At 37.1% G+C, this 13136-nt stretch overlaps 1 protein-coding gene across 1 annotated transcript in view; it reads left to right on the forward strand.

Annotated features, from left to right (window-relative positions):
• cog6 (component of oligomeric golgi complex 6) overlaps window positions 1–13136 on the forward strand; it is a 51408-nt gene continuing 38272 nt past the window's right edge. The window contains exons 1-4 of the mRNA XM_058745206.1: window positions 1–188; window positions 1947–2090; window positions 3254–3325; window positions 3538–3596. Of these exons, the coding sequence (XP_058601189.1) occupies window positions 42–188; window positions 1947–2090; window positions 3254–3325; window positions 3538–3596 (422 nt within the window). The 5' untranslated portion in view covers window positions 1–41. The remainder of the gene's footprint in view (window positions 189–1946; window positions 2091–3253; window positions 3326–3537; window positions 3597–13136) is intronic.

Consider the following 13136-nt stretch of genomic DNA (forward strand, 5'->3'; position numbering starts at 1 on the left):
TTTTCTTGTTACTCAAAACAGCTTCCTGGAGGTTGACGTGGATGATGGCAGAAACTAAAGCAGAGCTGTCAATTGATGCTTCAAACCTTCACATCTCTAACAGCAGCGGGAATGCGTCCTCACAGCCCAACAACCCTCTATCCAGAAAACTCAACAAGATCCTGGAGACCAGGCTGGATAATGACAAGGTTTGTGACAGTCTGTTCGCATTTGCTAACTTGTTAGATCGCAGTGCACCTGTCACTACAAATTGTTTGCACGTAAGTTATAATTAATAATAATAATAATAAAAATATATAAAAAAATAAACATAATTTCTGAGTCTCTAATTTATACGGTAAATAATATTTCAGTAGCGTGGTGTTCTGCTTGTCAAAACGTTACAGAGAAGAACATTTGTACATGGTTATGTTATAAGATGGTAAATCTTAAGGGGTTTAACAAAGTAATGTGAACACTAATTATTGTAGGGGTGAATATAATTCGTGTAGGCTATAGTGAAAAAACAAATGTTTCAATTATCTTTTTAAATTTTTTTATTAATTTCTCATTGTCTATATTCTCTAGGTTGTATTTCAGTGTAGTAAAGGTAGTGTTCAGGAGTGCTTAGTAAAAGCCATGGGTGAAATAGGAAACTTGTCAGACTTCCAAAAAAAAAGGCAAATCATGGAAGCCCGTTTAGCATGAGCATCTGTAACCTTTACAGCCCAACTGTTTGGTGTTTTAAGAATGCGACACTAATTGCTAAAAATGTAATGACAGACACTACTGCTAAAATATGATGTTATGATAATAAAACCTGGACAGTTGGAGCACCAAGATGAACTTCAACATCTACACAGGCCAGCTCAATCAGCTGGTTTGACTATTATCAAACCACTGTGGATAGATTTGGAAGGAAAATTTAAAAAACAAAGGTTGTATGAATACATTCTAAGAAGGTTGGAAGTTGATAAAGGCAAAGGGTGGTAAAACACTATAATAAAGAAATATTGCATATTTCCCAGTTGTTGAAAATATCTTGTCTAACCCATTTATAATACTTGTGAGTAAAACAACTGAAATTCTTGTACTAGGTATTTATATGGTACTCCAAAGTAAAGAATACTATGGTACTGCCATGTTTGATGTCTGAAAAATATTTTTAGTTTGTTTTGTTATTTTAGTATGTGGAGAAGCATGGTGTTATATGATGTTTTTTTTAGACATGGTAATGTCATGTGTTTTTTTGTTTGTTTGTTTTTTTTTCAAACATAAATCATGGTGCTGTATAATGTAGCCTAAGGTAAGGGTCAGTAAGGTTTTTCTTTTTCTTTCTTTCTTTTTTTGAAAGAAACAAATGCTTTTATTAAGCAAGATCACATTAAATAATCAAAAGTGAGAGTAAAGATTACTACATTGTAACAAACTTCTATTAATCAAAGAATAAATATTAATCAAACAATATATATCATGCTTTCCTCAAAAATATTAAGCAGTTTTCAACATCGATAGTAATAAGAAATATTTCTTGAGCATCAGATCAGCATATTAGAATGATTTCTGAAGGGTCATGTGACACTGAGGACTAGAGTAATGGCCGCTGAAAATTCAGCTTTGCCATCACAAGAATACATTAAAATTTAAACTATAATAAAATAGAAAACAGTTATTTTAAAATTGAAATAATGTTTCATGATATTACTGTTTTTAACTGTATCTTTGATTGGATAAATGCAGCTTAAGAGACTTCTTTCAAAAACATTCAAAGAATCTTATCAGCTTTTGAACATTAGTCTATATCGAACAGCCACAGAATTGCAGTAATATTATTTTGATCAGAACATGCATTATAAATTTTGTAAATGTAGTTGTCATCTGATGTTCATAGGCAACATGCAGTTGATGATCAAGCAGCAGTGAAGATCTTGTTGCTTCACTTATTTCCTATTTTTGTTTCTTTCTAGGAGATGCTGGAAGCGTTGAAATCTCTCTCTGTGTTTTTCACGGAGAACAGTCTGAGAACCAGGAGGAACCTCCGAGGAGACATAGAGAGACGCAGCCTATCCATCAATGAAGAGTTTGTACTAATATTTAAAGAAGTGAAGGAGGTAAATTCACAGTGACAGTTCTATACAGCAGCTCAAAAATGTATAATTAAAAAGCAGTATATGTAATATATGTATAATTAAAATCATCCTGTATCATTACATAACATGCCTGAGACTTTTTTTAATGATCAAAAACTACTACTATTTTTTGAATTAGTTTATTTTTATAGTTTTTATTTGAATTTTAGTTAAAGTCTTAATTAATTTTGTTGTGGTTTTTTATATATATATATATTTTTTTTTATATTTCTATTTAGCTTTCATTTATATTTATTTCAGTTTTAGTCATTTTAGTACTTGTCTACATCTTACAAGGTATATTATATTCAAATTACAAAGTGTGTTTATGCATTTCACTTTTATAGTCTAGCTAACACTGAAAACTATTTGGTTTGGGTTCACTGTAAAAAAAAAAAGAAAAGTTGAGCGAACTTAAAAACATTTTTACCAGCTTCAGCAGATTTTTGAGTTTGCTCAACTTGTTTTTGTGGGAGATTCTCAAATTTTTGTTGTATAAACTTAAAACAACAAGTTGAGAAAACTCAAAAATCTGCTGAAGTTTGTTGCCTTAAAATTTTAAGTTGGCTCAACTTTTTTTTTTTACAGTGTTGGCAAGATTTATTTATTTATTTATTTATTTTAATTAATAGCTTATTTCACTAAGGACAAAGTGACAGTAAAGACTTTTACATTTTTACAATAAATGTATATATTTCAAATAAATGCTGTTCTTTTGAACACCCTATTCATCAAATAATCCAGAATTTTTTTTTATCAAGAAATAAATAACATTTTACAATATATTAAAATAGAAAATAGACAAGTTGAAGTACTAAAATGACTAAAACTGAAATACATATAAATGAAAGCTAAAGAGAAATAATAAAAAAAACTTATAAAAATTACTAAAACACACAACAAAATAAATTAAGACTTTAACTAAAATTCAAATAAAAACTATAAAAATAAACAAACTCAAAATATTAACAAAAGCTATATCAACGATAATAAAATAACGCTAATATGTGGCTTTGGAGAAAAGCATCTGAATAAATGTAAAGATGATGCTGTTGAGGTGGTTTACACAAACTTTGCATACAACCTCTGTAGCACTAGTGAACTTCTTCTGCAATATAGGACTTGAGTGTGTCTTTCTGCTTCAGGAACTAGAGAGTGTTCATGAAGATGTTCAGGCCATGAGCTCCTGCTGTGAAGAAATGACCAACAGGTTGAAGGTAATTATGCATGTTTGCATTTATTTAGCAGATAGCTTTTGGAAAATGATCATTTCTTTACTGCAATTATTAGCAGCCTGCTAAAGATTATTGACAATTAAAAAATCTGAAAAGCATTTCAAGGGATTGAAAAAGATATTTAAATGTATATAGTTGAAGGGCAAACGTGCTCTTTTTCCATAATTTAGCTTCCATGTTTTGTGTGTCAACAGGCAGCCAAAGAACAAACCCAGGATTTGATTGTGAAAACCAACAAACTTCAGGGAGAGAAGTGAGTCTGATATAATGCTCTAAGGTGTTTGAGTGATATGAGGTTTTCAGAGCTGATCTGCTGATCTGGAGAGTGGGTCTGCTTATGGCATGAATTTAAGCAACATCAAAATCCCATTGCTGTTGCACTAAATATCAAAAGGAATACCACTTGACCAATCAAATTCGATGAACTAACATATATACAAAGCTAAATGTACAGCAAATTAAATATACACAAAATTGTTATTAGTTAATTTAAATAAATTCTTAAATTAAATTTTTAAACATTTATAATAATTTGAAATTGATTTCTGAAGGATCATGTAACACTGAAGAATTGCTGCTTTGCCATCACATAATGTTGCCAAAACATAAATTACATTTTAATTAAAATAGAAAACTGTTATTTTAAATGGTAACATTACACAAGTTTTTATCAAATAAAAACATTCAAAAACCTGAAAAAAAATCATACTGACCCCAAATTGTTGAACGGTATGTGTGTGTGTGTGTACTCATATATATATATATATATATATACACATACACATACACATGAAATGTATATGGGGTGTAACCCTGGTGTCCTGGCCAAATTCCCTCCACTGGCCCTTATCAATCATGGCCTCCTAATAATCCCCATCCGCTTGATTGGCTCTACGACTCTCTCTCCTCTCCACCTGTAGCTGGTGTGTGGTGAGCGCACTGGCACCATTGTCCTGTGGCTGCCGTCGCATCATCCAAGTGGATGCTGCACACTGGTGGTGGTTGAGGAGAGACCCCCCCCACATGATTGTAAAGCGCTTTGGGTGTACAGCAATACACAATAAAGCGCTATATAAATGCATCATTCATTCATTCATTCATATGTTAACATGAAATTTTCACCAAACGTATGTGTGAACATGAAATTTTCACCATACATACAAAGAAAACAAAACAAATAAGTTCAGAAATTAAGTTATGTGTAATGAATTGGAATGACAAAGGGAAAAAGTATTGAGCACGCTTACTGAAATTTATTTAACACTTAGTACAAAAGCCTTTTTTGGTAATGACAGCTTCAAGATGACTCCTGTATGGAAAAACTAGTTGGATGCATTGCTCAGGTGTGATTTTGGCCCATTCTTCTACACAAAATGAACACTCTTCATATATTGAAGGTTCCATGATTTTTAGTTCTTTTCGTAGATTTTCTATTGGATTCAAATCAGGTGATTGGCTGGGCCATTCTAGCAGCTTTATTTTCTTTCTCTGAAACCTCTGAGAATTTCCTTGGCTGTGTGTTTGGGATTATTGTCTTGCTGAAATGTCCTCCCTTGTTTCATCTTCATCATCCTGGTAGGTGTTGGGACTGAACCAGCTAATATTAATTTCCACTGACAAGGGGCAGGATTAGTTTCTATGCCTTTTTGCACCTCCCTTTTGTCCATGTGTTCAATACTTTTTCCCTGTGTCATTCCATTTTATTACACATAACTTAATTTCTTAACTTATTTGTTTTGTTTTCTTTATATGCATGCATGTGTTTGTATGTTACCGACATCTGTTGAAAATTTCATGTCAACAGCACCTTTAGAAATATATTTACTGAGAAAAATGGTGATGTGTTCAATACTTATTTTACCTGCTGTATGTATGTGTGTGTATACAGTGTGTGTTACTGACCGCAGTAAGATTCTGCTTTATTCTGATGTTTGTGCCTAGATGAGAAGAAATTTTCTGTAATTTAATTTAAGAGCTTCTGTCTTTGCAATTAATGACTATCCAGCACTTCTTCCAGAATGTTACAGTGTCATATTTCTGGTAAACATCACAATGTTTGATTATTTTTAGCAGTACAACAGAAATAGACATTGTTCTGTTTCACAGCACTGTCAGCAGGTCAGCCTTTCAGAGCAGATGGCAACATATCTCATTTACATTTATACATTTACATTTACATTTAGTCATTTAGCAGACGCTTTTATCCAAAGCGACTTACAAATGAGGACAATGGAAGCATTCAAAATCAACAAAAGAGCAATAATATGCAAGTGCTATAACAAGTCTCAGCTCGCTTAACGCAGTACACGTAGCAATGTTTTTTTTTAATTATTATTTTCAATGGGTGACATGTCCGGTGAGTATGCTGGCCATGCAAGAACTGGGATGTTTTCAGCTTCCAGGAATTGTGTACAGATCCTTGCAACATGGGGCCGTGCATTATCATGCTGCAACATGAGGTGATGGTCGTGGATGAATGACACAACAATGGGCCTCAGTATCTCATCACGGTATCTCTGTGCATTCAATATGCCATCAATAAAATGCACCTGTGTTCGTTGTCCATAACATACACCTGCCCCTACCATAACCCCACCGCCACCATGGGCCACTCGATCCACAACGTTGACATCAGCAAACCGCTCACCCACACAACGCCATACACGCTGTCTGCCATCTGCCCTGTACAGTGAAAACCGGGATTCATCTGTGAAGAGAACACCTCTCCAAAGTGTCAGACGCCATTGAATGTGAACATTTGCCCACTCAAGTCGGTTACGACGACGAACTGCAGTCAGGTCGAGACCCCAATGAGGACGACGAACATGCAGATGAGCTTCCCTGAGACGGTTTCTGACAGTTTGTGCAGAAATTCTTTGGTTATGCAAACCGATTGTTGCAGCAGCTGTCCGGGTCTCAGACGATCTTGGAGTTGAAGATGCTGGATGTGGAGGTCCTGGTGTGTCTGCGGTTGTGAGGTCGGTTGGATGTACTGCCAAATTCTCTGAAACACCTTTGGAGATGGCTTATGGTAGAGAAATGAACATTAAATTCACGGACAACAGCTCTGGTGGACATTTCTGCAGTCAGCATGCCAATTGCACGCTCCCTCAAAACTTGTGGCATTGTGCTGTGTGATAAAACTGCACATTTTAGAGTGGCCTTTTATTGTGGCCAGCCTAAGGCACACCTGTGCAATAATCATGCTGTCTAATCAGCATCTTGATATGCCACACCTGTGAGGTGGATGGAGTATCTCGGCAAAGGAGAAGTGCTCACTAACATAGATTTAGACAGATTTGTGAACAATATTTGAGAGAAATAGGCCTTTTGTGTACATAGAAAAAGTCTTAGATCTTTGAGTTCAGCTCATGAAAAATGGGGGCAAAAACAAAAGTGTTGCGTTTTTAATTTTGTTCAGTGTATATACATCTTCTGCTGGACACATTTTATCCCTGCTATACTTCAGTATTGCATTTCCAATTAATATTCTCTTATCTGTTTTGCTGCTTGTTGTGAATGCAACTGATTACAAGCTAGCTGCTGATAATGAGACAATGTGATACACAAAAGTTAATAATGACACTGAGAGAAGAGGATTCTGGTATATGCAACTAGGTTTTTTGTAGATTTGATTGGTTGAACCAAATCCTGTCTGGAAATTTGGGTTTAGTCAGATACACAAAGTAAAGGGACAGAATGATAAATCGAGGCTCTAGCTTCAGCGTATCTTGTACTTTCTGCCACCCACAGATCAGGTTTATGGCCCTCACTGGTGAAATGTGCTTGTTTATGGCCATTGAGAGGCTGCCAGTGAAAGTCATTTGGGTAGAAGTGATTGAAAAGAGGGCTGATAGGGCATTGACACTGCTGGGCTGTGGTGTGCCGTGTGATGAACCAATGAGATGCAAAGAGAGACAAATCGCTCTGTTCCAAAACCCAGTGAGCTGCCTTGCTGTCTGATTTCTATGGGCAGCTGCCTTCTAGGCAGCATTTATGTGTCCACTGGTTCGGAGCTGAGTGGGTGTTTTCAGTTTAATCTCTATAGGGAGATGCAGGGAATTGTGGGATTGACAGCAGAGTGTAGCATGCGTTTGAAAAGCTGAGAAATAAGTAAACCATATTGAAATCTGTGTGTGTGTACGTATTTCTGTATGTATGTATGTACAGTCATGGCCAAAAATATTGGCATCCTTGGTAAATATGATCAAAGAAGGCTGTGAAAATTAATCTGCATTGTTCACCCTTTTGATCTTTTATTTTAAAAAAATCACAAAAATCTAACCTTTCATTGGATAATAAGAATTTAAAATAGGGGGATATATCATTATGAAATAAATGTTTTTCTCAAATACAGGTGCATCTCAGTAAATTAGAATGTCGTGGAAAAGTTCATTTATTTCAGTAATTCAACTCAAATTGTGAAACTCGTGTATTAAATAAATTCAATGCACATAGACTGAAGTAGTTTAAGTCTTTGGTTCTTTTAATTGTGATGATTTTGGCTTACATTTAACAAAAACCCACCAATTCACTATCTCAACAAATTAGAATATGGTGACATGCCAATCAGCTAATCAACTCAAAACACCTGCAAAGGTTTCCTGAGCCTTCAAAATGGTCTCTCAGTTTGGTTCACTAGGCTACACAATCATGATCTGACAGTTGTCCAGAAGACAACCATTGGCACCCTTCACAAGGAGGGTAAGCCACAAACATTCATTGCCAAAGAAGCTGGCTGTTCACAGAATGCTGTATCTAAGCATGTTAACAGAAAGTTGAGTGGAAGGAAAAAGTGTGGAAGAAAAAGATGCACAACCAACTGAGAGAACCGCAGCCTTATGAGGATTCTCAAGCAAAATCAATTCAATAATTTGGGTGAACTTCACAAGGAATGGACTGAGGCTGGGGTCAAGGCATCAAGAGCCATCACACACAGAAGTGTCAAGGAATTTGGCTACAGTTGTCATATTCCTTTTGTTAAAGGTCCCATGACATGCTGCTTTTTGGATGCTTTTATATAGGCCTAAGTGGTCCCTAATACTGTATCTGAAGTCTGTTTCCCGAAATTCAGCCTTGGTGCAGAATTTCAGCCACTATGAGCCAGTCCCACAATGAGCTTTCCTTAAGACGTGCCATTCCTGTGTCTGTAGCTTTAAGAATGAGAGAGGCGGGGCAAGGTGGAGGGTGGGTGTGTGGCCTTAACCAGCTTGCGCTACCATGCGCTAATGTTGACAGTGGATGTATCGCAATGGCTCATAGACACACAGTCGTTCAAGCTTTTCAGTTTGACCCAGAATCTGATCCGGATGGAGAAGCACTGGATGAAGAAGTTGCAACTCAGTGGCTACAGCAGGACGTCTCCGAATGGTTAGTTTAAAATATTGTGTCTGGATAAAGAACTTTAGTTGGTTTGTTTATGTATGCTGTTACAGTTATTATCATGTAGCTAATGCTAGCCATAGGCTCGGATGAAGGAACTGAAAAAATACTTTGGTGTTCATTTGTACATCCAAACACTGAGCAAGCCATAATGTCTCTCGAGGAAAAAAAAAATATTGCGCTCGTCTTGCACGGTAGTAGCTAATTTTCTCATGGGCGGGCAAAGCAGAGAAAGAGGAGGTAACCTTTCCCCATATGACGACATAAAGGGAAGATTCCAGATTGGGCCATCTGAGCTTTCACTTTCTCAAAGGCGAAGCAGGATACCCAGGGCTCGGTTTACACCTATCGCCATTTCTAGCCACTGGGGGACCATAGGCAGGCTAGGGGAACTCATATTAATGTTAAAAAACCTCATAAAGTGAAATTTTCATGCCATGGGACCTGTAAGCCACTCCTGAACCACAGACAACGTCAGAGGCGTCTTACCTGGGCTAAGGAGAAGAGGAACTGGACTGTTGCCCAGTGGTCCAAAGTCCTCTTTTCAGATGAGAGCAAGTTTTGTATTTCATTTGGAAACCAAGGTCCTAGAGTCTGGAGGAAGGGTGGAGAAGCTCATAGCCCAAGTTGCTTGAAGTCCAGTGTTAAGTTTCCACAGTCTGTGATGATTTGGGGTGCAATGACATCTGCTGGTGTTGGTCCATTGTGTTTTTTTTGAAAACCAAAGTCACTGCACCGGTTTACCAAGAAATTTTGGAGCACTTCATGCTTCCTTCTGCTAACCAGCTTTTTAAAGATGCTGATTTCATTTTCCAGCAAGATTAGCCAAAAGCACCAAAAATTGGTTAAATGACCATGGTGTTGGTGTGCTTGACTGGCCAGCAAACTCACCAGACCTGAACCCCGTAGAGAATCTATGGGGTATTGTCAAGAGGAAAATGAGAAAAGAGAGACCAAAAAATGCAGATGAGCTGAAGGCCACTGTCAAAGAAACCTGGGCGTCCATACCACCTCAGCAGTGTCACAAACTGATCACCTCCATGCCACGCCGAATTGGGGCAGTAATTAAAGCAAAAGGAGCCCCTACCAAGTATTGAGTACATATACAGTAAAAAAAATTTTTTTATTGGTCTCATGAAGTATTCTAATTTGTTGAGATGGTGAATTGGTTGGTTTTTGTTAAATTTGAGCAATTAAATTTTAATTTTAAACAATTAAAAGAACCAAAGACTTAAACTACTTCAGTCTGTGTACATTGAATTTATTTAATACATGAGTTTCACAATTTGAGTTGAATTACTGAAATGAACTTTTCCACGACATTCTAATTTATTGAGATGCACCTGTACACGTCGGACACAATTATGGCACCCCTAGAAATTCTTATGAGTAAAATATCTCTGAAGTATATTCCCATTCATATTCACAATTTTGAGCACTCCAGGGTGATTATGAACATGAAATTATCCAGCCATGACTTCTTGTTTCACAGAAATATAAATAGGAGGGAAAACAAAGCCCAAATTCCCTTAATCATCCATCACAATGAGAAAAACCAAAGAATATATTTCTGATGTGCAGCAAAAGATAATTGAGCTTCACAAATTAGCGAAGTGGCTTTAAGAAAAGAGCTAGAGCAGTGAAAATTCCCATTTCCACCATCAGGGCAATAATTAAGAATTTCCAATCAACATAAAATGTTACACAACTGCCTGGAAGAGGACGTGTGTCTATATCGTCCTAAAAATAGTTGAGTCTCGGGGTCAGAAAACCTTAAAAAAAAAATTGTCAAACAGCACCTACATCACCACATGATGTTTGGGAGGGTTTCAAGAAAAATTCTCCTAGCTCATCCAAACACAAACTCCAGCATATTCAGTTATCAGACACGACTGAAACTTCAAATGGGACTGGCTTCTATGGTCAGATGAAACTAAAAAATTAGCTTTTTAGCAGCAAACACTCAAGATGGGTTTGGTGAACACAGGGATTTTGTTTTGTTTGTTTTATTATTTGACAAAATGTAAAACATAATACAAAAAAGTCCAAAAAGACTAGTTCATACACATTTCAAAACTGTCGAGGATAAAATACACAAAAAAGCCTTCGGCTTATTTCCATTGTGGTCCTCTATATTAAAAAAATGGACGAACAAATCATAAATGGAATGCAATCCACATCAAGTTCAGAAACTCACCACATAAACTCCAAAACATCAACAATAAAATAACCATTTTTTAACTTCCCTTCTAAAACTACTATCAACTTGTATCTCTTGGATACACCCAGGTAATTTATTCCACGCAACCGAGCTAGTATATAAAAAAGACTTTTTAACAAAACCAAGCTTCTGCAATGGCCATTCCAGTCCTCTGACCTGAACCCTATAGAAAATGAGTGGGGTGAACTGAAGAGAAGAAGCACCGACATGGAGCTGGGAATCTAAAGGGACTCGTAACCCAAAAGGTTGCAAGTTCGAGTCTCAGGTCCGGCAGGAATTGTAGGCAGTGAATGTACAGCGCTCTCTCCACCTTCAATACCACGACTGATGTGCCCTTGAGCAAGGCACCGAACCCCCAACTGCTCCTCGGGCGCCGCAGCATAAATGGCTGCCCATTGCTCCGGGTGTGTGTTCACGGTGTGTGTGTGTGTATGCACTGCTGTGTGTGTGTGCACTTAGGATGGGTTAAATGCAGAGCACAAATTCTGAGTATGGGTAACCATACTTGGCCGCATGTCACATCACTTTCACTTTCATACACACACACACACAGTTTGGTCTGTATATATTTGGACACTGACTCAATTTTCATCATTTCAGCTCTGTATGCCACCAGAATAGAATTAAAATGAAACAATCAAGATGAAATTGTAGTGCAGACTTTAAGCTTTAATTCAAGGGGTTGAACACAAATACAAAATAAAATATTTAGGAATTACAACCATTTTTATACACAGTCCCCCCATTTTCAGGGGTTCAAATGTTATTGAACAAATAAATATAATCATAAATAAAATGTTAATTATTTTATATTTTGTTGAGAATCCTTTGCAAGCAATGACTGCCTTAAGTCTGGAACTCATGGACTTCACCAGAGACTGGGTTTCCTCCTTTGTGATGCTTTTCCAGGCATTACTGAAACTGATTTCAGTTGTTGTTTGTTTGTGGGTCTTTCTGGTAAGTGAAATGCATGCTCAATCGGGTTGAAATCGGGAGATTGTCTTGGCCATTGCAGAATATTCCTCCTTTTTACCTTCAAAAACTCCTGGGTTGCTTTTTCAGTATGTTTTGGGTCATCATCCATTTGTACTATGAAGCGCCGGCCAATCAACATTTGGCTGAATCTGGGCGGAGAGTATATCCCTATACACTTCAGAATTCATCCAGCTGCTTCTGCCTTCTGTCACGTCATCACTAAACACCAGTAACCCAGTGCTACTGGAAGCCGTGCATGCTCATGCCATCACACTGCTCCACCATGTTTCACAGATGGTGTTGTATGCTTTGGATCATGAGCTGTTCCAAGCCTTCTCCATACTTTTTTCTTCCCGTCATTCTGGTACAGGTCGATCTTAATTTCAGCCGTCCAAAGAATGCTTTTCCAGAATTGCTCTGGCTTTTTTAGATGGTTTTTGGCAAAGTCTAATCTGGCCTTGTTAGCACCTTGTTGTGAACCCTCTGTATTTGCTCTCTATAGTCTTTTCTTGATTTTAGACTTTTGACAGTGACATGCCTACTTCCTGGAGAGTGTTCTTCACTTGGCTGGATGTTGTGAAAAGGTTTTTCTTTACCATGGAGAGGATTTTCTGATCAACCACCACTGTTGTCCTCCCTAGACATCCAGGCCGTTTTATGTTGTTGCTGAGCTCACTAGTGCATTGTTTTTTTTTTTTGTCAAAATTCACCAAACTGTTGATTTGGCCACTCCTAATGTTCCTGCTATCTCTCTGATGGATTTGTTTTGATTTTGAAGCCTAACAATTTTTCTGTTTCACCTGCATGGAGCACTCCTTTGAGTGCATGATATGGGTTCAGAGCAGCAGCTTCCAAATGCAAATGACACACTTAGAATCAACTCCAGAACATTTACCTGCTAGTTGATGTAGAAAGGACCAAATGAATAGCCCACAACTGTCCAATTATTTATGGTCCCTTGAGAAAGGGGGAGGTAAATATTAAAAAGATGTAATTCCTTAAACTTTCCTCCAATTTTGATGTGAATACCCTCAAATTAAAGCTTAGTGTGTGCACTGCAATAGTATATAACTACTACTACTTTATATAACTGCAACTTGAATATGTTTTGGTCAGCAGCTAAAATAATAAAATGTGTGCCTGTGTCCAAATATATATGGACCTAACTTTATACACACACACACACACACACACACACACACACACACAAATACA

This window comes from Onychostoma macrolepis, chromosome 15, assembly GCF_012432095.1.
Source record: "Onychostoma macrolepis isolate SWU-2019 chromosome 15, ASM1243209v1, whole genome shotgun sequence".
Lineage (NCBI taxonomy): Eukaryota > Metazoa > Chordata > Actinopteri > Cypriniformes > Cyprinidae > Onychostoma > Onychostoma macrolepis.